Below are 27,705 nucleotides of genomic sequence, written 5' to 3' on the forward strand. Positions count from 1 at the left end.
ATGCTGGCGCGGCTGGCGTATGAGGCCGGCTTCGACTGGGTGTTCTACGAGAGCCGGTCGTACATACACTGCTCGGTTCGGACAGGTGCGTGCCATGTAGATACTAAGCCAGACTGTAGAGTAGAGAGGGTTCCCACTGGGAGCACTCGCTCCACTACGAGGGGCGGGCGGTGGACGTGACGACGAGCGACCGCGACCGCAGCAAGTACGGCATGCTGGCGCGGCTGGCGTACGAGGCCGGCTTCGACTGGGTGTTCTACGAGAGCCGGTCGTACATACACTGCTCGGTTCGGACAGGTGCGTGTCATGTAGATACTAAGATTACTAAGCTAGACTACAGAATAGAGGGAGCTCACACTGGGAGCACTCGCTCCACTACGAGGGGCGGGCGGTGGACGTGACGACGAGCGACCGCGACCGCAGCAAGTACGGCATGCTGGCGCGGCTGGCGTACGAGGCCGGCTTCGACTGGGTGTTCTACGAGAGCCGGTCGTACATACACTGCTCGGTTCGGACAGGTGCGTGCCATGTAGATACTAAGATTACTAAGCTAGACTACAGAATAGAGGGAGCTCACACTGGGAGCACTCGCTCCACTACGAGGGGCGGGCGGTGGACGTGACGACGAGCGACCGCGACCGCAGCAAGTACGGCATGCTGGCGCGGCTGGCGTATGAGGCCGGCTTCGACTGGGTGTTCTACGAGAGCCGGTCGTACATACACTGCTCGGTTCGGACAGGTGCGTGCCATGTAGATACTAAGATTACTAAGCTAGACTACAGAATAGAGGGAGCTCACACTGGGAGCACTCGCTCCACTACGAGGGGCGGGCGGTGGACGTGACGACGAGCGACCGCGACCGCAGCAAGTACGGCATGCTGGCGCGGCTGGCGTACGAGGCCGGCTTCGACTGGGTGTTCTACGAGAGCCGGTCGTACATACACTGCTCGGTTCGGACAGGTGCGTGCCATGTAGATACTAAGATTACTAAGCTAGACTACAGAATAGAGGGAGCTCACACTGGGAGCACTCGCTCCACTACGAGGGGCGGGCGGTGGACGTGACGACGAGCGACCGCGACCGCAGCAAGTACGGCATGCTGGCGCGGCTGGCGTACGAGGCCGGCTTCGACTGGGTGTTCTACGAGAGCCGGTCGTACATACACTGCTCGGTTCGGACAGGTGCGTGCCTTGTAGATACTAAGGTAGACTGTAGAATCAAGAGAGTATACACTTGGAGCATTTACTGCAGTGAGGGACGAGCGGTAGATGTGACGACAAACGACAGCGACCTTAGAATTATGAAATGCATGATTCTAACCTATTTATTTCCTTACTTAATTTAAACTGTTCAGGGTGCATAGCCAAGGTGACAATTGCTTGCGCAACCACAACGAAACGCTTTGGATCTCTCTTTCATATTAGTGGGACAGTGACAGTTGCGTTTCGTTCGCTACAGAGCGTATTTTATAAACAAAAGTTAAATATGTACATTCATAATTCAAACATGATATAGCTAATTAAATTGATATTAATTGGAACCAAACAAATAGTTTCGGATATGATACAAAATTTAAAGAAACCGCATAGGGCTGACTACCACAAGATAACCTCACAAACAAAACAAACAATACCTACTCCGCAAACCTTCCACAGAATATTTTTACTATAAAATGCAAAACTAGGTTTAAAATACCCAAACGAAGTCACGGGCAAACATTTATGCGCCAAATTAATGCTAAAACCGACCAACAAAACATTGGCATAAATGAATAAAGATTTACAAATTGAACATCGCGAAACAATGCTTCTTTAGCGAGGCGCACTATGAGCCTTATTCGAATTTTAGTTATCTGTGTCCGATTTGATACTGATCTGTCAGAAAACGTTGGTTAAGAGTGTAAACCTGCTAAATTAATTTCAAGAATGAATCTTTAATATCTATCAAAGTACTAAGTGTGATTATGTATTACAAAATTCTCTATTTTCAATCATAGATTTAGCAAGTATACACTCTTAACTAACGAAAAGTTATTTTTTTCGGATATTTAGAAAATAAAAAAAAATGTTAAATTAATAATTATCGACACAACAATCCATGATATTATCAACTATGGTCTTATGGCCTAAAAAGAAATATCCAAGTAAATACGCGAATTCCAGACATTAACAATCAATCGTAAGATTTAAATAATCGATTTAGAATATCAATAATTGGCAGATGTTATTGAATCCGATCATTCACCCGAACAGGCGTGAGTCTAACCAATCAAATCTATTCTATAAACTGGTTTATAATTCTTCCAATAATATTCATGAACCCATTTAAATTATGAGGTGACTTGTAAAATTAGACACAATAAAACTATGCATAATTAATTCATATACACACAAAAATACACATGTAAAAAAATATTCAGAAAATTATATTCAATACAATTGTATCACTCCGTCACGCTTAAACATATTTGGATGCGCTTAAGAGTAAGCGAGAGCGTATAAGCAATACATTTTCGATACCGTTTTAGTACTAAGGCCCAAGTAGCCATTGAATCACGTAATTATAGAAGTGGGGGATTCGTTGCGATGCGGCCCGTGTGAAAGAGACGGGGGTAGGGTTGTGGCGTGCGTGCGAGCGGGACGGAGGCTTAACAAGAGGCTCGTTTGATCGACGCCGCGAGCGGGAGGTGCATTCTTCTTGTAAAGTTCAACTATATATTTGAGCGTCGATACAGTTATGTAAAGCGTGGTTTTTGACTAACTGTCAACTTATTTTTAAGGCTTACTGGGTATTTACAGTGTATAACTAATCCCCAAATTGTTGATTGAAAAGATTAAGAATATTAAACTTAAATCATGTTTTTGATAAACTGACTTGAAAAAAGCCATTTCTACACTAAATGAATGATAAAATAGTTATTTTCGATACAAGTGCGAAAAAGAGGAAATTCGAAACGAGTGGCGATAAATTAAAACACGACCGAAGGGAGTGTTTTAATTTAAATCGACACGAGTTGCGAATTACCTATTAGCACGTGTATCGAACAACGTTTTATAGTACATATGGCACTTTAAAGTTTCGACATACGCACGAAAACTGCTATTTTATGCACTAGTGCGGAAAAGTAGCCCCATGTGTACTGTAAACAAGTTTTTGTAGTAAAAATAATCGACTGTCCAATGAAACGTATATTATTTATTAAAATTTCCACGGAAACAATATTAATTCATCGTCCATAGCGCCATTGAAGGCAAATTCTGTGAAATGACGTAGGAAGCGCGGCGTCGTATAAAAGACTTCAACGCGCTCGTGCACTTCGAGCGAGGCCTTTACCGACTTTAGTGACCACAAAATCACTTATTTCCTTTATGATAATAATAAAAACTATAAAACTTTAATGTAAATGTAAGCTAATTGTACGGTTTCAATTTAATTGTGATCTTTAAAGGATTGATGGAGGTATTTTGTTCATATTTTGCATGAAATTCATAGATACTCCTATAGTTCGTTTTTTTAGCATTAGAAATAAGGTAAACAATCTTGATGTGTCTTTTAATTGAAAAACACATTTTCAAAATCAGTTACGGTAAATATGTAAGTAACAATGATGAATCTAATACGATCTTTTATAGTCTTATGCTTTTATAAGTAATAGTTTTTGATTTTCAAAAAGTGTTTTTCAATTAAAAGACATGTCAAAATCGCTTACCTTCTTTCAAGTTCTTTCTAATGCTAAGAAAAACGAATTATAGATTCTATACCATATTCGTACTTACCAGTAGATACCTACTAATATGCTATAAGAAATCTTCACATTTACATAAACTGTATTATCTTATGTTCCTTTATCTTGAAGTTAAATACTTTTACAGCTCACCAGTGTGTAACATGCTTCAAAAAAAACTTATTAAGCGGCATCAATTTGTCTCTAGAAAAACTCGTCGGCGATAAAAAATTGTCCCTCCTTTTATGTCTAATGGAATAAAAAGTGTTCTGGCGCACATGGCGTTATGTGTCTAGTTTAGTTTCTTGCTAACCGCTCCTTAAAAAGAGATCATGAGTGCTATAGGGATGATGACACATGTTGAATTTTATAACAAAATCTATTAAACTAGATAGCAAACAAGCAATTTATCACAATAATGTGTATATTATACCTAAAAAAAACCGACTTCAAAAAGGATGAAATAAAATATTAGGTATCCTTTTTGAAGTCTATGCGTTACCAACTGATATGTTTGAAGTCGGTGCCAAGCCAAGTAGTAACAATACCAGTCAATTAAAAGTAATCAGCTTTATGGCTATAAATCCCATTTTTGACTGGTATTGTTATTACTTGGCTTGGCACCGACTTCAAACATATCAGTTGGTAACGCATAGACTTCAAAAAGGATACCTAATATTTTATTTCATCCTTTTTGAAGTCGTTTTTTTTTGTAAAAAGTTTTTATTTTTCCATATTTAGTTTCCTATTTTCCTACCCTTATGATTGAATTTTTTTTTCAAAAAAAAAAAAAAATATATATATATATATACGCGTCGACTTGAGAACCTCCTCCGTTTTTTTCGTCGGTTAATAAAATACGGAAATGTTACAAAAATACAGGACCTGAAAGTTTCAAAATTTAAGTTATTTTTTAACTTCCAAAAACGATAAAAGTAAGGCTACCATTCGATTCCTTACATTCTATCAAAAAAAAATTGTATGAACGCAATATTTCACGGACAAAAACGCAATTTTATTATTTTGTCCATACTACAAGATGGGATTTCAGTGACCTTGACGTCACGTTCACTTATCCTTTTATGAGGGGCGTTTCGCGAGTGAAGTACGACTACGATTTTGACTACAATTTCATACTTTTGTGTTACTTTAATGCAATGGGTCCCATTGATTACATCACATTTGATCCTAAAAACAAACCCGATCGATTGATACCATAAATGAAAATTGGTCATGTAGCCTATTCGACGCGTCTTAACGATAGCTTGATATATCGCTAATTTAATGACATATAAATGACTAAATTCACCATATATCAATTTTATATTCGGCCTACTAGCCTAGTAGCCTACCTGGAGGTCCCGTGTTTGAACCCCGGTAAGAGCATTTATTTTTAAATTTCTTACGAACATTTTGTTCCATAATTATGGTGGTCATATATGTAAGTACCTATGTATGTAGATAAATACATAGGTACTTACATATATGACTACCAATATATGAATATATAGATATATAAGTATATTTATCGCCGCCTTGTATCCATAGGACAAGCTTTGTTTAGTCCAAACAAAATATTTGTGGACAATTTAATAAAAATAAAATATTTATTTATTATCGTTTAAAATGACTAAATATATAAACAGCAACACTTTTAACTATCCATCGGTGGATCTTATATATTTAATAAGTTTTACAAACTTTCAGTTAATGGTATTCGGAGCGATATTTTGTTTTATTTTTATTAAAGCAATGTTACAAGTTATTATTAAATTAAATTGAATATAGCTTTATGGTATTACGCCCCAGGCGTGGAAGGACGTAACAGGATTTTCTACAGAGCAAAACCATTTGACGTAAACATGGAAGTCATTCTACATCTCGTTAGACTTGATACTACTACTATAAGTAGTTTTAGACATCGTAAAGTCGTCAAACTAGGTCTGAATCTATATAATTCGTCTATATGATTCAACAAATGAAGCCTCAAACGTTCTTATAAGCTTCAAATTTATTCAAAATAACGCCATTTAGCCAAAATAGAGTTTACCTTTTTGGGTCTGTTAAATAACCATAAATCAGGTCTACAGTATTGTTGCGTCTTTTGAATACGTTTTGTCGTGTTTTCGTCACGAATTGAATAGATTCTGACCACGGTAACTTTGCACAAACTTGGCAGCAAGAATGCATATACAGTGAAACCTGTATAAGTGAGATCTCAAGGGACGAGCAGATTTGTCTCACTTAAAGAGGTATTCCACTTACCCAGGCTCTCAGTTAGCCAGGTATAAATAAATTTCTGTCTCATTTACAGAGGGTCCCACTAATAGAGGTGAGAATAGAGGATATATTTCAGTTATAGAGGTGGTTAATAATGTATTTTGTAATTATCTTTAAAAATAAATAAGATAAAATAATCCTTGTCCCTAAATATTTTTTAAATCTGTTTAAATATATCTTTGAATTTATTTTGAATGATTCTCCATAGGTTATATTTTTTCAATTTTTGATACGGACTTCATTGCGTCTTAGAAATCTATTAAATGAAAATTTGTTTATTCGTGTTACTATCAAGATATCAGCTTTCGTTTCGATAGTTTTAACTAAGTAAGTACATAAAGTACCTAAATGAAACTTGAAGTCGTTTAGACCCAATTAAGCAAATGCGGAATTTGTGGATAGACTAAGATTTAGTAAGAATACGGAAATTGATCAATAAAGTCCAAGTTAGAGAGGTCATAGATTGACGTTATCTCAGATACAGAGGTCAATTCCTACTAAATTCTATAAAAACAAAATGTGATCTTATAAATATAGTCTCAGTAAAAGAGGTAAAATACACTCTCTGTCTCAATTATAGAGGTAAATGTGACTTTAATATCACAACAACTAATCCCAGTTATAGAGGTCCGTTTTTTCTCACTAACAGAGGTAATTCAGTGCTAAAGTGTCGGGACCGCACCATGAGTCCCAGCTATAGAGGTTTCTCACTTATCCAGGTCCCACTTAACCAGGTTTCACTGTATATCCATATAAGCTCCCATATTTGTGATATTTAAATAATAAAAAAATCTTAGTACATGTTTGCGTATCGGCCGTACTTTAATTTTACTGTAAAACATCACACTGTTCATTTTAATTTAAATATTTTGAATAAGAAATTTAAATATTAAGATAAGACTCAACTTTAGCTTAAAGTTAGTAGTAGATACGGTCAAATGACGATATAGCTTTGCACATATCAAATAGATGTCCAAGCAAATGGATTTTATTATTAAATAATATGCTTAACTAAATAATAGAACTACCTAATGATGTGATGTTGGTAAGTTTTCAGATTGAAAAATGTCGAAAACTTTTCATATTTTTATATGGGGATCGAAATTTTCCGTTTCCAAAATGAAATTAGCTTCAATTCCTATGAAAATACTTTTGATTTCCTATGATTTTTTGCTGAAAATCCGATAAATTTTCCAGCTTTTTTTAAACTTTCTGTATATCTAACGTAATTTCGAATGTAACTTACCGTGGTTATAGTTATAGGTATGTAGTAGGACAGCAAGAGGGATGTCTTCTATAAGTGTTCCTGAGAACACGATGGCCAGTTAAGGTTAACCGCCAAACGGCCACAGACGCGCACGGTTACTCAATAATCAATCATACATGCATTCAAATAAGGTTCACTTTGGCGTATTATCTACAATAATAGTAGCGTTTAAAGGGTTAACGTTTGACACTGCTGGTAAATGGGGCGCACAGACAAGACATCCTCTAGACTGAGCATAGTAACGCTACCCCCTCTGCCACAAATATACGGTAGTTTTACTCCATCTTCGAGTCAAGTGTCAGAATCCCGTGCCGTGATTGGTCCGTGTCATTGAACGGACCAATCACGGCACGGGATTCGCTCACCTCGTCCCCCGCACCCCAGTATTTTTGGCAGCATCGGTTTCATGAAATAATTGCTCTAAACTCCGTCTAGAGGATTCCTAGTCTATGATGGGGCGTGACCGTTGGGTCACGACGACTCAAGGACGACCGACGAATGTCATTAGGTGCACTGAGGATTTGGTCAGGGGCGCTATTCAAGGTGTTTTAATGATAGTTCGTGACATGACGGTCCAAAGATAAAATTTGTAGAAGCAGGTGTGTCTCACTCCGCGATTTCGTCGCTTTGCTACAGGTAGCTAAAAGTACATCCGTTCGGCCCCAATTTTGGGGAAAGCCATAAGCCGCGCGTGGCGCTGTCGCCACCTAGCGGCCATATCTGTGCTGATCGTAACAGACGCGTTTTGTTAGAGAGTGAGTCTTCTGTACTTAGTACTATTATTTATTCTGTGATGATAGTTTGTGACATGACGGTCAAAAGATTAAATTTGTAGAAGTAAGACAAAGTGTCGAATGATATTATGGTCTTGATTTGATTATAGATTTTCTGTTAATTACTATCATTGTAAATTTAAAAAAAAACTTACACTGATATGTAACGTGTGACGTGACTAATACAATTAGAATGGATATGTAAAAAAAATAAGCGCTGGTGGCCTAGCGGTAAGACTGGTAAGAGCGTGCGACTTGCAATCCGGAGGTCGCGGGTTCGAACCCCGGCTCGTACCAATGAGTTTTTCGGAACTTATAATAATATATATTTTTTTTTATTCAAGCAACATGGCTCATAAGGCTGTGAAACAGAAAAAAATTAAAATTACAATTAATATTAAAATACAAATTAAAATACAAAATTGCTTAGTTTAAGGTATTACCTACTAAAATATAATTGATTTGAGGGAAACATGTCAAAAAATAAAATATTAAAAATAATATCAATTAAAATATAATTAAACAATGATTTAAATAATAATATGTCAAAAGAATATTAACATGCCTCCCGACAAATCAACCAATACTTATGTACGAAATATCATTTGATATTTACCAGTCGCTTTTCGGTGAAGGAAAACATCGTGAGGAAACCGGACCCGGACTAATCCCAATACGGGCCTAGTCTACCTACCTAGCCTACCTACCTAGTCTGGGTTGGAATGTCAGATGGCAGTCGCTTTCGTAAAAACTAGTGCCCATGCCAATTACTGGGATTAGTTGCCAAGCGGACCCCAGGCTCCCATGAGCCGTGGCAAAATGCCGGGACAACGCGAGGAAGATGATGGTGTAAAAAATAAGCCTATTTTTTCGGTATAATAAAAAAGATTATAAGATATATATTGACAATTTGGCACCGTTCAACTGAATATTAATTATGAACAGACATACAATAAGGGTAACATTCCATTTCTGACATTAAAATTGACAGTAGTGCAGCTGCGGTTGAAAATGGACTGTCACCTTAAAAGTGTACCTTTACACTATTTTTTATGTCGCAAGTTCTCATTGATCTAATGACATTTACTTGTCATTTTTGTACCGATTATGAGACAAGTTTTAAAGTGCATGTTGCACCAGTGACGCGGACAATATAAAATATAAACAACACGTGAATTATTTGAATTAAATTAATATTACATATGACATTAGTCGCCATTCAGTGTCGTTTAGGGTCCATAATGATATAAATTAAGGCTATACAGACCTTAAATAAACACCAAAAATGCATTTTAAAGACTGTATTGATGCGGTTTTGAAGACCCCTTTAGTGTACGTAAAAATGTAGGTAACTTTGTATCTTTAAATTAAACTAATTTTTAATGTTAATTTATATCATTTATATTTAAAATTTTGGCCATTTTATATGGTAGGTACAGTCAGCATCTAGAATAACGACCAAAGAGTATGAAAAGTATCGGCCATTTAATACTTCTACATACAGAGATAGACACCTATACGTATTTCTGCAGTTCGCATAAGATGCGTAGTACCTATAATCTCCAAAAAAAAACCCTTATTTTTTTGGTTTTACCCGTTACTTTTGTTAAGACGGTATGTAACGGAGATATTATACAGGGTGTTTGAACTTTTGAAAATAAGTCATGTTTTGATTTTTATTACACTTTAAAGTTTATTCTAAGACGCAATGTATTACAAATTTTGTTATGTTTAAAGCGTGACAAGCAACGTCAAACACACTGATGTCAGCGTACATTGAAGGCAATATTTATTTTGTATGAAAAAGAGGAAGTCTAAAGGATTCATAATTTTTAAAAGTTGCTGATCAAATGTTGGTCAGTTTGAGGAGTACAGCCTTTAGTTTAATTTATTGCTCCTGTTACAGGAAGCAACCTGTATTTCCTAAAATTATTCGTTAGTGAGATTTTCATTCACTTAATTTGCCACTAGGTAATCATTTTTATTACAACTTTTTCCAAAGATAACAAAGCCACTCAAGAAATGAAGAGTCATAATGATTTTTAGTTTTATTAATTTTGAATCCAGAACACGTTAGGATATTTAAATCGTGGAATGCCAGTAACCGTATTCCAACCGGTTATGAGGTTACGGCGAATGCCGTTTATGTGGTGCCCTTCAGTCGAAACTCAGAAGGGCTTGAGCCATCGATGCTCACCAGCCATTTACTTTGATTTTATGTAGCCTCTGTCCATTAATTAATACAATTAGTAAGTGAATAGACGCTTTTTAAATGAAAGGGTTAAAAAAAATATTCGTAAAAGTGATAGAATACTTTATTAGAGATGTACAAGAGAAGTAGATATGTAAGGTTACTTACAAATAAAACGTATTAAACTTGTACAAAAGCGAACATATCGCTTTCATGGACCCTACTCCAGCAACCGATCCTTAATCTGTTAATTCCAATATATTTAGGTACTGGAACGCTATAAAAATATTTCAGGACATAGACAATTTAGTTGTGTGGATGCAATAAAAAACGCTGATAAGTAATTTAAGATACACCTATCAAACGGTGCCACATACGTTCGTTAAATACCTATGTATAATTATCCAACTAAAAACTTAAAGAAGATTCATAGACCCAGTTGCCAGCTTATTTGTTAAATACTTTGTTGGGGTTTTAGAAGCCTGGTGGTGGTAGAAAACTTTACGAAATGTTATGTAGGTATATTTAGTAGTAAGTAGTAGTAGTAAAACACTTAATTGTACAAAAAGACACATAAAACATGAAAAAACACACATCATTTGTACAAATGCGAACTTATCCCTTTCAGGGATCTCTTCCAGTTAACCTTGTAATTTATATCTAAATACTGACTTTACAAAACACCTATCACCGCGAATACAAATGCGTGTTCATAAGATACATTACGTAGTAGGAAGCAGGCGGTCGAGCGTGCGTGCGAAAGGCCCTGCGCCTGCGACACCCGAGCCGCCACATCCCGGAGGTTGCGGTCTTCGCGACGTTCCCACAGGATTTTAGGGGCCACACGTTGACGGCTGATGTGAAGGATTTTTAGAGTTCCGTACCCAAAGGGTAAAAACGGGACCCTATTTCTAAGACTCCGCTGTCCGTCCGTCCGTCCGTCCGTCTGTCACCAGGCTGTATCTCACGAACCGTGATAGCTAGACAGTTGAAATTTTCACAGATGATGTATTTCTGTTACCGCTATAACAACTAATACTAAAAACAGAATAAAATAAAGATTTAAGTGGGGCTCCCATACAACAAACGTGATTTTTGACCGAAGTTAAGCAACGTCGGGTGGGGTCAGTACCTACTTGGATGGGTGACCGTTTTTTTGCTTGTTTTTTTGCTTGTTTTGCTCTATTTTTGTTGATGGTGCGGAACCCTCCATGCGCGAGTCCGACTCGCACTTGGCCGGTTTTTTAAGGTTAATTCGCTTTTTATCGAGGTTATCTGTTATTGGAAATGACGTGGGTTAAACGCAGTACCAGTGCTATTGCTAACGCTCCGTAGCGAACGAAACGCAACTGTCACAGAGAGACACAAAGCGATTCGATGGCGAAGCGATCAGCGATCGCGAAGCGATCGTCACCTTGGCTAGGCCGCCTGGACTGCAATTCGCTACCACTATTACTTATTCGATTTGCGAATACCTACGTCATACTGACACAGTGTACCATTAATTAAATGGGGCTTTCCAGAAAATTTCAGGTGACGCTATTTTTTAAACACTTCTGATTAAGTTAAGAAGCCGATATTTGGCGTGATAACGTTTAATATCTTAGCTTTAATCAGTTCAAAAACAATTCTACAGATAATGCGTTAAGTTACTGAACTATTAACCTCTGAAGAGAAAAGATCCGCCTAATAGAAAAAAAATCACTTCACTTATAGGCGGGTCAGCACAGTTCATAATGTATGAGAGCTCTACATGAATTCTCACACTAGAGATTTTTTGAGATGTGATAACCTATGTTGCAAATACTATATTTAAAAAAAAATCTCCACAAAATATGTCACATGGTTTTAATAAATCCAAACTATTATTAACATAGAAAAAATATATCAAAACATGAATCCGACACTCGAGATTTTTTAATATGCAGTTCTCAAACATATACTCATTATGTATTTATATTTTCTCCCAGCTTGACACCAAAACCAGCTCCCAATAATTTTCTTTATTAAAAATATTTTTTTATATAAAAATAACAACTATGTGTACATAACAATTACATGTTAATTAAGCTCTGTATATTTACTATATCCTACAAAAAAATCTCTCACGTAAATTAATCCATTTAATTACTATTAACCATTTTTGTTTTGAAAATGTTTTCGTTGCTTCGAGAAAATGGACAGTGGGTTTGTTTTTCACTTTCTCAAATCTCTTTCTCATGTTAGTGTAACAACAAAAAATCTCCCACGTATATGTAATATTGTATGGAATAAAACCATTATTAAATCATCCAAGCTATTTAAATTACCCTAAATGGCGGGTACTGATTCACTGTAGAGAACGTTTTATCGACTTCCATATCTCCGTCTCACTTCAATGTTCGCGGCAGACGATTGTTCCGCTTCAACAGCCGAGAGTTCGCGATCCGGTCGACCGTTAATTCTCCCATGACTATCTTACCCAGTTTCATCGGTATGCGTTGCGCGCTTACTTAACACACCTCAGGCCAAGCTCCTATAAAACGCGCAATGCATGCATGCATTGCGGTATCTCCTATACGTCACATATGTCAGCTATGAGGCTATGACATGGCTATGACAGACTGTGGCAGTTAGTTCCAAAGAAGTATACAGACTTGTCAACCCACCATAAAGTTTAGCGTAAAGAGAATATATCACTCCTTAGTGAAAAACCATACGGTTTGTGCGAAGTTGAGCGTTATGTCAATGCTAATAAAGATGATGGTTTGACTTACGGAAATGAATAATAGAATATCATTTTATTTTATATTTCCAATTCCCGTTTCATTTACACCCAATATTAAATCTTTTTCCGTAATAAAATGCGTATATAATTACTGTCATCATCTGTATTTATTTTATTTCTTTAACCCCCGTTATTCATAAACGCGCTACAAACCTCAATTAGCTAATAATAGTAATAATCGTTTGTCCTTATCTGTCACTTTAACTTATGTATTTGTAAGTAAGGGATAAACATAATTGAACTAAATCAGGCCCGTAAAGTTTATGAATAAAGTGGTTAATCTTTATTGCACAAAAGAAAAACCTTATAGTACAAGAGGCGGACTTAATGCCATAAGGCATTCTCTACCAGTTAACGATGGCTTGTCCTCCGGCCCATTTGATCGATGACCTCCTTTGATTATTTATTTTTAATGGACGCCAAAATCCAGACAGGAACTTCGATTTTGACATTTACCACAGTAATGCAGTCGGTAGCAATGTCGCGCTTCAAAATTGCTGCAGTCGACTGCATTGCTGTAGAAAACGTGAAAAAGGTCATTCAAAGGGTAATAGGGTTATATACACCGCGGGATTTAATAACCCGAAAGATTTAAACCAACGATTTTAGAGCTTAATTAGAGTATATAAAGTTATATAACACATAGTCCAAAAACCCTTAATTTAAGAGATATTAATTATTTAAAACAAATCACAAGTAAAAAAATCTCAATTCTAACACACCCTTATGCGTGACGTAGCCACCAACAAATTTTACACGCAGACGCACTAACTACATGGTTATTAGCCAGTTTCACTTAATTAAGTTTGATATCCTACAAAAGGTTTCACTACCGAAATTTTGTTCTGTTCTCAATCACGAGAGTACAAACTATTTACCTTTACGATAACTGGCCAGTTTGACGAAAATGACGAAATTGATGTCAATAAAATGACATATTTCATATGTCACACAAGATATGCGCAAGATAACATCTTTAAATTTGATTGACTGTAATAAATAAAATTCATTTAGCGGATATTCACTTTGTGTACGGATTTGGAAACCCGAAGAACTATGTGCTTCCGGCACGACGGACCCACTTCAGCCTAGAAGTTCGTAAATTGGCTAGACGAACAATACCCTGAGAGGTGGATTGGCCGTGGAAGCAACGTCCTAACCTGGCCCGCCCGGTCACCCGACTTAACGCCATTGGTTTTTTTCTATGGGGAACTCTGAAAGATAAGGAAGGAATACTCAACACCAGTGAACTCTGGAGAAGAATTATGAATAAAAATTCGAACGGCTTCCGAAGAAATAAAGAACACTTTTGTAAACCTAAATAATGAAATCCGTTTAAAATTAAATCTTTGTGCTGAAAACGGTGGTACACACTTCGAAAACCTAATTCATTAAATTAATAAAAAAGCGTAATTGTTTAACATAGTTGTTTATTTTACTTTACTCAGTATAAATTAACACATCGAGAATTTAAAATACGTACTGATAAGCATGATCGATATTTTAACAAAAGGTCATTCAAGTAATCATCCCTTTCCAGCTGTAGTATGAGTTAAAACAATAAGAGGCATGATTTCTTTCGGATATAATCATGGTTAATGGCTTTGGTTACCTCACTCAAAGGAAAAGATTTTATCGCAAAGTTTCAACAATAATAACTGCACTATGCCTACTGTTGTAGTAATTAATAAAGTTTTGATACAATTTGTGGTATTTTGAGGTGCCAATCAATTGAAATAATTTCAACGTAAACATGATCCTAGACATAACTTGACACTTCTTGTCATGGAACACATGTGCATTCGCCGTGCATCGTATGATATCGGAGTGATTCATGAAATGTCATGCTCGCTCTCTGTTTCTCTACTTGAGATTAATTAAACTCGCTCACTCTCTGAATAAAGGTTTGTTCACAAAGAAGCGGTAAATTAATATGATTTAATTTGTACTGAAATAGTAGTTTAATTAAAATATATAATTGGACCCATGTTGATATAACATTATTTACTCGTACTGTCGTCAAAAATACGTGATTTAAATCTTTCGGGTTATTAAATCCCGCGGTGTATAAAATGAAATGATGCATTAATAAAACTTTAGTTAATTAACAATATTATATTAAATCATTAACAACTTTGACAGCACGATCTCTTCGCAGGTAGGTGCTCTACAAGGAGTTTATATTACAACATTATTTCCAAGAAATAATCTCTCATTGTTACGAAAATGTTGGTAGGGTGGCTTTAGGTTACTTTTCGTTCATATCGTCTTGGATATGGGTGAACATGGTGTTAATACACTCAGTATCAATCAACCTGTAAAGATATTGTAGCCTGGCCTTTTCTCGAAAAGTCTTCTAGAAAAAATACGCTCATGTCGTCTCGGATATGAGTATATTTGGTATCAGTGCATTCAGTATAATTACCTGAACACAAATATATGAGATGACAAGCGCGAAAGTGGTGAGGGTAGTTGCTATGACGCAAAGTTTTTACCATTTTTCTTTTAAACATACCATGTGGGGTACCAAATGAAAGGGCCTTGTAAGTAGATCACAAATATATAACACACTGTAACACTTTTACTACTTAATCCAACAAATTATTTGAAAACGTTCAAAAATTTCACAATGAGTTGAATTCCAACTGCTCTAAATTGACTAAGATAACTTGATCCCAAGTTTCCTTGCAATTATACGTAATCGAGGGCCAGGCTCATACTAGTTCTCATGTCGCGATGCGCTAACGCTAACAAAAACGAATTGCTGACATTTGCTTCTTTTAGTTTCACTCTACTCAAGCATCGGATGACAGGATCGTTGAAAAGGGACAAACATATCCTTTGACGTTACGTTACTCTTCTCGTGAATTGTCAAATTTTAAAATTCGAAATTAGCTTTGGAATTTGTCCGGGTGGCTATTCGAAGTATAACTTGGTGGACGGTACTTACTAACCAAATAAGCTTGAGATCCAGTATCATAGATAGTTGTAAGACTTCAAGGGTCTATTTATATCTGACTGTGCATCCTGTATTCTAAACGTTTTGTGAATAGATATAAAAATTGACACCTATCATTTTTCACATAAACACAGACACTTTATGCATTGAATTATTAAACCTTAACGCAATGCCATAAGTCATAAGGTATATTTTCCTAATATACCTTGATGCTAATTCGAACTTTGTTATAAAAGATGTCATTTTATATCATTCGCGCGTGCATTTCACTCGTACTAGATGAAATATGTATTGGTGCGAGCGAGACGGTTGGGCGAATGATAACAAAATGATATCTTTTTGACATCTTAAACAAAGTTTGACTTGGCCTCTGTGGAAGCCTGGAAATACAGCATACTTCATTGACTTTTTATGCTGGAAATTGATTTAATAATTGCGAGAAAAATAAGTATGTTATTCTTCAATAACTTGTACACTTACTGTCAAAAAACTAGAAGTGTCCATTAATTGTGTAGAACATTATTTGCTGTTTGTTTCCAATATCATGCTGCTATTCTGCGAATATAGCAGTTCCTCAGGCAGATAAATTAAACATGATCGAAACAAACACTATTAACCACAATAGTAAACTTTTCTCTCAGTGTGGGATATTCTCGGTCATGAAAAACTTACAAAGTTATTGTTTTTTTCATTAAATCTATAATTAATATTATTGCCGGGAGAAATTCTGACCGTGTAGTCGTGTAAGCTTCATAGCCCATTCTTCAAAAAATCTCTAGTGTGAAATTACTGTTTAGGTAGTATAAAATATAAAATAAAAAAAATGTTATTTCTCAAAAACGGGAACAGATATCAAGTTGTTAATTCGCAGCCGGGTATTCAATATGATATATAATTCACCCGTGTAGAAACATTTGACTGTGCAATTAATGTAACTTTAACTTTATATTGACTCCACTATTAGGTCTCTTCAAATAATGTGCCTACATGTAACTTCTACATAGTAGGTACTATACTTACTACTACTATGTAACTGCCACTGTATAATTTTGTCTTTAAATTAGGCCATTATCGTCAATAGCTAAAGATAAGTGTTGACTCATAAGTGCTAAAAAATGAACAAAGAATGACTTAAGTACGACCTCGGCAATGAACTTAAAGTTTGAAACAATCTATCCGCTATGCTAATTTAGACGCGACATCGAACTTGGTAACTAGGGATGTAACGATACATGATTTTGCCGATACGATACCGATACCGATATTTAAAGTAAATAATCGGCGATACCGATACCGATATCGATAGCCTCTGGTAGGTAATAAATCAAATAAATAAAGAATTATGTCCTTTATATGCATAAAACATACTTATGTTTAATAGACACTCGATTTTAAGAAGTGTGAAAAACTGAAGAATAAAAATAGAGAAAAATATATTCCTATAAGCAAAATAGCACGATTATAGCAGCTTCACCGTTACGTTGAGTAAGTAATATATCGTAGTAAAACTTACGTAAGTTTTGACACATCAAGTTAAAATTGAGGTGAAGAATATTCTTGCCCAATAAAATACCTTACTGTGGGTTTTTTACATTTTGTTATAATATCGGAAGTATTTAAATCGGCGATGCCGATATATTGGCCTGCCGATTATATCGGCCGATATATCGTATCGGTATCGGTATCGTTACATCCCTATTGACAACATTGTGTAGGTGTTTAAGAAAAGCAAAAGTTGTTGCTTGAAATAGCTTACAATCAAACTAAAGTTTTGCATAATTGAATAAACCGGATGCCGTCTCTAACGAGTAATCTCAATTTATTTGTATTTTATACGACACTCATCATATATCAGCAACTACCAGTCAATACTCTATTAGATATAAAGTTATAATAATTTATAATCAGCTCTCGGTGCAATAGCTCACAACTTATGGTAATAAGAGCTGACACGATTTGCATATTTTATTGAAAAGTAGTCACTTATCTTACTTATATTTCGCCATTCACAATTTGTTGCAACGACATCAACTTATGAATCATCTGGTTAAATCAGATGGAATGAGTTGATTGAATATTTATAGAATTTTGATACTGTTGATAGGTATAATACTTACGATTAGTATCTACCTATAATTTTACGCTATGAAACACATATCACAATCTTTGCAACCTTCATGCTTTTGCTCTTATTGGACTGATTATTAGGTAAGTAAAATTTTAATAGGTACCTACTACATGAAACAATGTCAAGTACTGCAGAAGAATTATAAGAAAATATCCAATATAATTGATCTAAAGTTATAGTTTCCCTTAATTTTCATTTTCCTATTGACTGCTATTAGGTATATTGCACACAACTGTACCTAATACAATTTAAAATTTTTACGTTAGTTAAAAACGTACGTAAACAATTGTGCATAGTCGTATGCAAATTAAATATTTTTGGTAATTTAGGTAATTTATGATGTGCGCTCTGCTCTTCATTACCGAGGTTCAAAACTTTTACTTGTTTTTACATGTAAACATATTATTCCTTTGCTATGCCGCTCGAAAATTTTATTCGCTCAGAATGATAATGGAAATAGTAGATATGTATGTAGTAGTAGTAGTAGTAGTAGTAGTCTATTTTATCGTACAAAAAGACATATTAAAAATAACATACAATTAGTAAGAAGTACAAAGGCGAACTTATCCCTTTAGATATGTAATGGTAGAATTTCGCCCTATAACGCATGATCTAATAATTTATATACTCGTATTTCGTCGGTATACTTCCAAAACATGATAACTGACAAAAGAGTTACTAATGTGTTGCAGACAGTTTTTTGACATAAATTTGTATTGCATAATGTTACTTGGCAGAAATGTCGTTTGGCAGAATTACCTTTCGCATAGTATCATTTAGCATACAATCACTTCGCAGAGTTTTATAATCCAGAACCATGTTTTGGCATACTGTTGATGATCATAATAGTATTTTAATCGAATATTGATTTCGCCGATAAATGTATTGCATACTATTTTGGTGGCATAAAGCTATAAAATTTAATTAAAGGTGATGTTTATGGCAGTTGATTTTACTTTTCTGGTAGCTGTTCGTTTTTTGCAGGAGGTCGCAGCTCTAACCTAGCCTATTTTTCTGACAGCCATTCGTTTTTGTAGGAGGTCGCAGCTCTAACCTAACCTAACCTATTTTTCTGACAGCCATTCGTTTTTGTAGGAGGTCGCAGCTCTAACCTAACCTAACCTATTTTTCTGACAGCCATTCGTTTTTGTAGGAGGTCGCAATTCTAACATAAACTAACCTTCTTTTCTGGCACACGTCCAATTTTGTTGGGGTCGCAATTCTTACTTAAATAACTTAACCCGCTTTTCTGCTAGCAGAAAAAATCATTATGCCATAATAAGAGTATGCTGCAGGATGGTTATGGTACATAAAATTATGCTAAATGAAAGTCGGCAACAGTAATCTTCTGCTTAATGATATGCTGCAAAATGTATTGTATGCGTAGTAATTAGTAATGCCAAGTAATAGTTATGCAAAATTGTTATTCGACTAAAAGTGTTTCTGCGATACATGTTATGCGAAATGTATTTCTGACAAACAATATTATGCCAGATGAGGGGAACCCCTGACAAAATGGCCAAAAATGAGTTATATATACAGTTTTGTTCAAATTTTGTTGTTTTAAATATATATGTGGCATTTTTTAATTTATTGTTATTATTTAGAAAGTTATAGAGTGTAAAAACGTAATAACAGACAAGAAATGCAAATATAATGTGCACGTAAAAAATAAAAAGGGTACTTAAAACTACATATTTCATAAAACTGGTCGCGTAAAATATATAAAGTAACCTTTACATTTTTTACCTGAATGTAAATAATTAAGAACCTAGTTACAGCATCTGGTAAAACACTATAACATTATTTATCACTATTTACTTGTACACATTTCTTTCAAAACATTGTGTAGTTTACAACTAGATAATATTAAGTTCACTTAAAACTGATTAAAATATGCTCGTTAATTGCAAAAAAAAAAACAGTAATATACATTTTTTACAGTTATTTAATTAATAAGGAGTGTATTGTCACCCATATTTCTTCACTAAAGGAGGGAAAAGTCAAAAATTGCAAGAATAATTCACTTATAACTCTTTACCTTTAAATAGTAACACGTTGCATGTCACTTATTACTTTTTATTGTTACGTTAGTTTTTATAATTTGCTTATAATCCCGGGTAAAAGGATATTTATTATCTTTCTCATTATTTTCAATTATATAAATATACATTTTTATATATTTTTTACGTAATAGATTAATGTTAGCCCTTTTTGTATACAGGCAAAACATGATAACTAACACATCCCATTTTTTTATCGGCCAGTATTTTACATTTTTCAAATTGAAAATATCAATTTTACCAATTTAAGGCAATTTTAACATCTCAAAAATTTCATGTCTAGAATTAGGTAAATTATTAAAAACGCGTTTCTAAATTCACACATTTAAGGGTCAAAGTTTCAACTCGCGTTTTCTCGAAACTATGTTTCAGTTAGTTATCATGTTTTAGAAGTATACCGACGATTTATTGGATAGCGGCTCTAGGACTCTAGTTGACATAATCGAGTCCGGAGTTTCCCTGTTATATCAATTTCTGACGTACACTTGACAATAAAAATAGACGGCCAATTACAAACTTTCACGCGCATGGAAAACAAAAACGTAGATGAATAGGGATGATGACACATGTTGAATTTTATAACAAAATCTAGTAAAATACATAACAAACGAGCAATTTATCACAATAATGTGGATATTAAAATAAAATATTGAAAAATTACAAAAATACAGGACCTGAAAGTTTCAAAATTTAAGTTTTTTTTAACTTCCAAAAACGATAAAAGTAAGGGTACCATTCGGTTCCTTACATTTCATCCAAAAAAATATTGTATTGCAACTATATACATAAACGCAATATTTCACCGACAAAAACGCAATTTTCTTGTTTTGTCCATACTACAAGATGGGCGATGACGTCACGGCGGCCCCTGGCCGTTTTGTATAGGGCGTTTCGCGAGTGAAGTGCGACTGTCGGCCTTTGACTACAATTTCTGACTTTTATGTTACTTTAATGCAATGGGTCCCATATAGACATTTGATCCTAAAAACAAACCCGATCGATTGATACCATAAATGAAAATTAGTCATGTAGCCTATTAAGAAGTGTGTCACGTATGTTCACCGGGTAAGGTCCGCCCGCTCACCCGGTGGTCCTCGCGGGGCGGGGTCTCCGCGGCCACTCGCGGCGCCCGCGCCGCCGCCCCGCGCGGCGGAGGGGAGCTCCACTTATCGGCACATCTTCGGCTAAAGTATGTTATCTGTTCACGCACTTTATGGATAGCGGCGTTCACATACAGATGGAAATGTGAGGTTTTGAATGGGAAATTTTGAAGTAAATAGGTGCTCTAAGGCGTTGTGATTGTTTAGTAGATTTCTAAATGAAACTATATATCTATAATGAAGCAGTTTATTCGAACGCATATGCATTAATTAAGTAGATAATGATATGTTTTGGTAGGTACCTAATATGTAGAGAGGGATAGGAACCTATCGCGATTCCGGTAAAGAGGAACGTCGCAGAAAGTAATACAAATTAAATAATATATATTTAAAATTTTTCAGAGTTCTTGTAGGTAGGTAGGTACTTACCTACATCGGTACGTATATTTAATCCGCTTCACTTACCTACTCTTAAAGAATAATATCCGATTTAAAATGTCAAATATACATTGATTACGTAAACTATAATTTGATCACTTAACACGCTCCTTTTATTAGTTAATCCACTAGTTGATTAACAAAAAGGCATATCACGCGCATGCCTGTTTTGAACGAACAGTTGATTTCAAAACTAGTAACAAATAGGCAAGTAAGGCTGGTTTGTTTTGGTGTTATCTTGTAATGCGCAACCTTCTCAGACCGTTGAACCAAGTCCTTATCGCAACATCTTTAGCCGTCAAACGTCACGTCATTCCGTACTTTGACTGTTGGCCGGTTCACGGAAACTGATTCCTAATTCTATTATTAGGCAGAAGCCTAAGATCTCCTAACTAAATAGTTAGGTGTAGACCGTTTTTGCACCTAAATTATAATCATTTCATTATATAAATGGTAACAATGGTCAATTAAATATCCAGCGGAAACGCTGACATATTTTTTGCTACCCCACATCTATTACCAAGTTCTTTAGCGATCATGGAGTCTGTTAATATATTATCTGTAAGATGAATTGCATACCGATGCGAAAAAAAAACGCAAAGGTGGCCGACGCCTATTCAATGATTCGTGTGATGCGTTGAACAACAAACAAATATCGACAATAAGCGCTTGACTTTGAACGAAATCTAATTTGTGCGGTTATTGTATAACGCGTCCGGAGGGGCGAGGCTTTGTGAGCAGAGATCGCCTGGATTTATCGGTCGGTTACACAACAAATCAAAATTTAACGAGCTCACGCAAACGACGCCAGCGGCTTTTCCGTGCAGTGACGTATTGCTTTCTTCTTGTTCATTTGCGCATGTAATTGCACACCCTCTGTAGTGTTGCCGATAATGAATAAGGACCAAGCGTGCTTCCATTTCTTTTGCTCTTGCACCCTTTTGACAGTATTGACGTGGTTTTGCAACCTTACTGCTAGTAACCTGTGCAAGGCGAAGCGAGCGGCAGCTTACGGACAACCGCTTTCCCCTAATCTTCGGAATACCATTTAGCTTCACGTAAACACTTTTTGCAAAACCTTGGAATCCGAGATTAAGAACAGGTACAGTTTAAGCTGGATAAGGATTTAGGTAAATAATATTAGATTATAAACAAATATGTTAACGGAGTTAACCTGAGCTAGGTAAACTTTTTTGATTAGTTTTTTTAAAGTACAATGGTAAAAAGATTTAGTAAAACGGATTGAAATCCGCTAAAATTCGTGTTAGCGATTAGGGGTTTGGAATTCCGTGGGAAGCTCGCGGTAACAAGAGAGGCAGCTTACCTGCGAGCTCCCGATAGCCTGCTCGGTCACATTCGCTTTGTTTCGCATCTTATCGGATTTTAATTACCGGCCCATTATTCCTTAAAGGGATATGACTGCTCCGAGCTAATTTACTATCGTCCTCTGCACGATTTTATGTTCGCGAGTTTATTTTATTACATTTACTCGCGCCGTGTACGGGACACGCGAACGCGATGCATGTTCGTTTCATATTGATGCTTTATGGTTGGCGTGAAATTGAATAAGCCACGTCGAATATCAATGTAATGTATTGAGGATCAAAAAGGATATGTGAAAATTATTGTGATTAAAAATAAACCGATTTATAGAAGCTGTAGGTACCTAAAGCACAGCAGTGGGTTGCTTAAAAATTTAAAGAAGTTTATTTCGTACTTTAAAAAATAAGCAACTTAAGTAGGTACATATAAATACGAATTAAGTTAGACTAAAAGTAGTTATGTAGGTACTCTGTTTTCTCGGTCGAATGAATACCTTTGATGTGCTAATTTTAAAGTAGCAAGTACCTAAGATATTTTCGAAGGAGATAATTATAATTGTTACTCAAATAAACACTGTTTGGTTTTCGTCTTTCAGACAAAGCGATGAGAAAGTACTTATTAAATAATCTTACCACAATTTCTTGATTTCATTTAACTAAACTAGTCACTTTGTGGTTCCAAAGTCTCTGTTCGTCAGTTTGGAATGCGTCTTAAAATACAAAGTCCTTAATAGCATTAGGATAAAACTCCGTTAACAAAATAAGTTTTCTATAAAAACGTTAGGCCAAAACTTGATTATTAGGGAATAAAATACTTTCCTTAATTAAGTATTTTTTTGTTAAATGGTAAATAATAACTCGCTACATAAAGTATAAATTGAAATAGATGTCATATACTAGTTTACGAAAGAAAAGCCGCGAATACAGAAGATGCTAGTTCGATCCCAGCCCTGGTCATTGAACCAATGATATGGATAATATTATGTGTCTGAAAAAAAGTCAATTTCAATTTCAATTGAAGCTTTTTCGTACTGCTTTTTCAATTTTACTTTCACATGTATGTTATGGTATACCTACCTATCCATTTCAGTTGATTTTTTACTGTTAATAAGATTTTTATATAACTTGCCCTGTTAGGTTGTAATGGAATAGTTGAGCTCTTGCGACTTTTTGAACACGTTCTAACAGTGAACATATATCGTTTACAGAATCGTCGAGCGGCATGGGTGCAGGCTGTTTCCCGGGCGGCGCGGTGGTGCACACGCCAGAGGGCGCGCGAGATATCGGCACCCTGCGGATAGGGGACCAAGTGCTCGCTGCTGATGACAGCGGCAAGATGGTGTACTCGGAGGTGAGGCTTGCTCAATATCTATCTATATATGACGACTAATTTTTGAAGTGAAAACCTCTTTAGCGGCGCTGTGCACTTTTGGAGGTGGGGAAAAAATGTTAAACTCGAGCTCATGACCAAATTTAGATGCGAGGTCTGCAAGGTAACTTTACAATTTCTATTCGAATTTTAAACAATTAACGCTACAAAGGACCATGGGCAACTTTGTATGGAGCCTGGACCCAACGCCAACAGAAATGAGAGTAAGGTAATAGATAGGTATTTCTATGTACTTCATTTTTTTCTATGGGCACCAATCGGAATTCCATTGCAGAACTGAGATATTGGTATTTTAGCCAAAATGACGTCACCCTTATTACCTAGGCAATAAAGTCCATGTAAGTAAATTAATTGCTGCAGGGTAGATGTTCGCGCATCGCCGGGCGAGCACACCGAATGATTTGCCGCGCTCGCCCGGCGGTGGACTCTATTGCCTAGGTAATAAGGGTGACGACATTTTGACTAAAATACCAAATTCTCAGTTTTGCAATGGAATTCCGCTTGGTGCCCATAGAACGAAATAAAGTACAGAAAAATACCTATCTAATGACCTAACTCTCAACTCTGTTGGTTTTGGGGCAATTTTGACGCATAGTCCTTTAAGCTCACTGGCCAGCAATTTCGGAACTAAAGTTTATCAATAGAAAAGAGGATGGGTCAATTATACATAGTGCTGCAGACATTTTGGACTAGTCATTGAGTTTTCACTTCTGTCGGCACTCCCGGAGTGCAACCCGTTGTTTTTTTTACTAAGATTCTTAAACAACAAGTTCAACTTCATGTAATTATTTATAGATTCCCTTCAATTATGGGGGTGTGGGAATTCATAACTTTTACGTTTGCAACACATAACAAAGGTTACACTCGCACTGTAATACAAAAAACACAAAAAGTTACGTGATGTACCTACTCGTATTTAAATATTACTTAGGTACGAACTCTAACCTTACATAGGTATATGTGCCTGTAGACATAAACAAAACAAAACTTAACTTATGTACGAGAAAAATAAGGATCTTTTTAAATAGATAGCTTAATTTAATTTACTCAATCGCCAAGGGAATTAATTAGCTATACCTCAAGCATCAGACATTTTGTCCCATCGGTCGCTAAAGCCTCCGAGAATCATTTAAGCTAAGAAACGTGATACTGAAACGGGATGCGAAGGGATAATTGGTCACACTCCGATAGCTACGGTATTATTGCGGGGCTCTTTAGATTTTGTGTTTAGAGGATTAAATACTAAAGTCTATATTCAATGTTTTCAGGTTGTAACATTCATCGACCGCGATCCAAACGCGACTCGAAGATTCATAGAAGTGACAGCAGAGAACGGCGTAGCGATCACGGCTACTCCGTCCCATCTGCTCCTGCTGGCGGCCGCGGACGGCTGGCGGGAGGCTTTCGCGGGCGACGTCCGGCCCGGCGACGTGCTGCTGACGCGCGGCATCGGCAGCGTCATGCGGCCGTCGCGCGTCACGCACACCCGACCCGTGCACAAACGCGGCGTGTACGCGCCGCTGACGAAAACGGGCACGGTCATAGTCGACGACGCGCTAGCGTCCTGCTACGCCGTAGTCAAGAGCCACTCGCTCGCGCACGCCGCCATGGCGCCGCTCCGCTGGACCGCCGGCTGGAGCGCCGACAGCCCTCGGGGCGTCCACTGGTACGCCAGCGCCCTCTACTACGTCGGAGACGTCGTGTTACCATCGTCGTACTCCTACCATTGATATTGTTAAGTGAAAGTGGAACTTGCCGCGTCGCACGCGGGTCGTGCACCGCTCGGACGACTGTAAATAGAACCCAGTGTAAATACCCCGCCATTGTAAATATATTCGACTATAGAAATGTTCGACAACGATTTATATATGTATCCGATAGGAATTAATTTATTAAGTAGTCTTAGGACGTAAGTTGAGATCGCATAGGTATTATTTAGTTCAAAGTTTTGAATATTTGTAAATTGTGTCGGTATTGTTATTCTGCACAATGCGGAAATAATTAAATGTATGCGCTTATGTCTTTTTAAGTATTTACCAGATAACTGTAAGTGAAAGAGTTAGAGATGTAAGGTGCGGACTAAAGTTATTTTTCGTTAGCGATTCCGGTAATAGTTTGGCTTGTTCAGTCGGCCGTCCGATCATCACTGTTATGAATGATGCTGTAGGTACTCCGAGTGTCTCTTGTTTTTGGCTTGCTAACATAGATCGATGTGTCGCACAATCACTAAAATTAATAGGTAGTTGCATACTTCGTAATTTATGCCGTTGTGACATACTGATTCATCAGTATCCGTCACAATTTTTCGTGGATTCCAGCAAATTTGTAATCCAGCGACACAATTTTTTTTAATTTGAAAAATTAGAAACATTAAAAGTCCGTTTACTTTAACAACCCATAATAATACGCGCTGAGCACCATTTACGAATATGATAGCTATACGTTAAGTTTCTGTTTCCTTAACTTTCGAAAACTCGAGGGAAGTTGGACGTTGTTTAGTTTGTGTACAACCCATATGCACGAGCATCATTAGAAAATGATAAAATTGTGATCTTGGTACCTAAAACAGTGCCTTAAGATTTATTTATTGTTATTTATAAGCTTCTTATTTATAAATTGACGATAACTGATAGATTTAACTAAAACCTATCCACCTTAACTTATTTTCGCATGACATATTTTCCACTTTCTTCCTTAATTTATTTTTCTCTCGATTCTTCATTAATTTATGCCTTTCTTTTGTTTATACTTTTCGTTTCAAATGAAATGTTTGATTGTGCCTTATTTTATACATCTAACGTTTATTGTGGTCCGAGTTAAAGTTCATGCTTGTCAAATGTATTAAATATTTTAGGGGTATATTCTTAGCTCTAGCTTCCTTTATATAAGTAAGCCGTTGTACTGGTGTTACAAACGCGTTGTTAACAAGTGCCGTTTGACAATGGCTGCAGATCGTATCTAAGATCGTGAACTGATGTTTTAGGTTCCTATAGTTTGATTTAGTAAAATGTTGTTCGTTGGCTGGCAACACTGTTTAGAAATAATGTAAACTTGCTTCCAAATTCTACTGCAGTTAAAAACATTTTTTACAATAAGCATAATGACCACTGTACAGTCAAACGAATGGAAACATAGGCCAGCGTGGAATCATTTCATGTATAACCTGATTTTTATGCGTAAGTGACGTTATACACAATATGAAGGCCTAGGCTTCCATTTTTCTAAGTGTACGTGTTCCTAGACATGGCCTAAAAGGATTTATACAATAGATTTATCCATAATAATAAGAATATACTTACGTAG

General features: G+C 36.3%; 1 protein-coding gene across 1 annotated transcript; it reads left to right on the plus strand.

Moving 5' to 3' along the window:
• LOC134649781 (indian hedgehog protein-like) lies at positions 1-26,534 on the plus strand. Its single transcript, XM_063504609.1, has 8 exons — positions 1-75; positions 120-287; positions 341-508; positions 562-729; positions 783-950; positions 1,004-1,181; positions 24,221-24,363; positions 25,671-26,534. The coding sequence occupies exons 1-8, from the start codon at positions 1-3 to the stop codon at positions 26,130-26,132; spliced, it is 1,530 nt and encodes a 509-aa protein (XP_063360679.1). The 3' UTR covers positions 26,133-26,534.
• Positions 26,535-27,705: the final 1,171 nt, after the last annotated feature.

Source organism: Cydia amplana, chromosome 7, assembly GCF_948474715.1.
Source record: "Cydia amplana chromosome 7, ilCydAmpl1.1, whole genome shotgun sequence".
NCBI classification, from domain to species: Eukaryota; Metazoa; Arthropoda; class Insecta; order Lepidoptera; family Tortricidae; genus Cydia; species Cydia amplana.

What these genes read in the sequence shown, in the direction of transcription:
- LOC134649781 (XM_063504609.1), top strand. Translation starts at nt 1, where the DNA reads ATGCTGGCGCGGCTGGCGTATGAGGCCGGCTTCGACTGGGTGTTCTAC. An exon ending in GGTCGTACATACACTGCTCG is followed by an intron (nt 288 to 340) that starts GTTCGGACAGGT and finishes GCTAGACTACAG; the next exon opens with AATAGAGGGAGCTCACACTG. An exon ending in GGTCGTACATACACTGCTCG is followed by an intron (nt 509 to 561) that starts GTTCGGACAGGT and finishes GCTAGACTACAG; the next exon opens with AATAGAGGGAGCTCACACTG.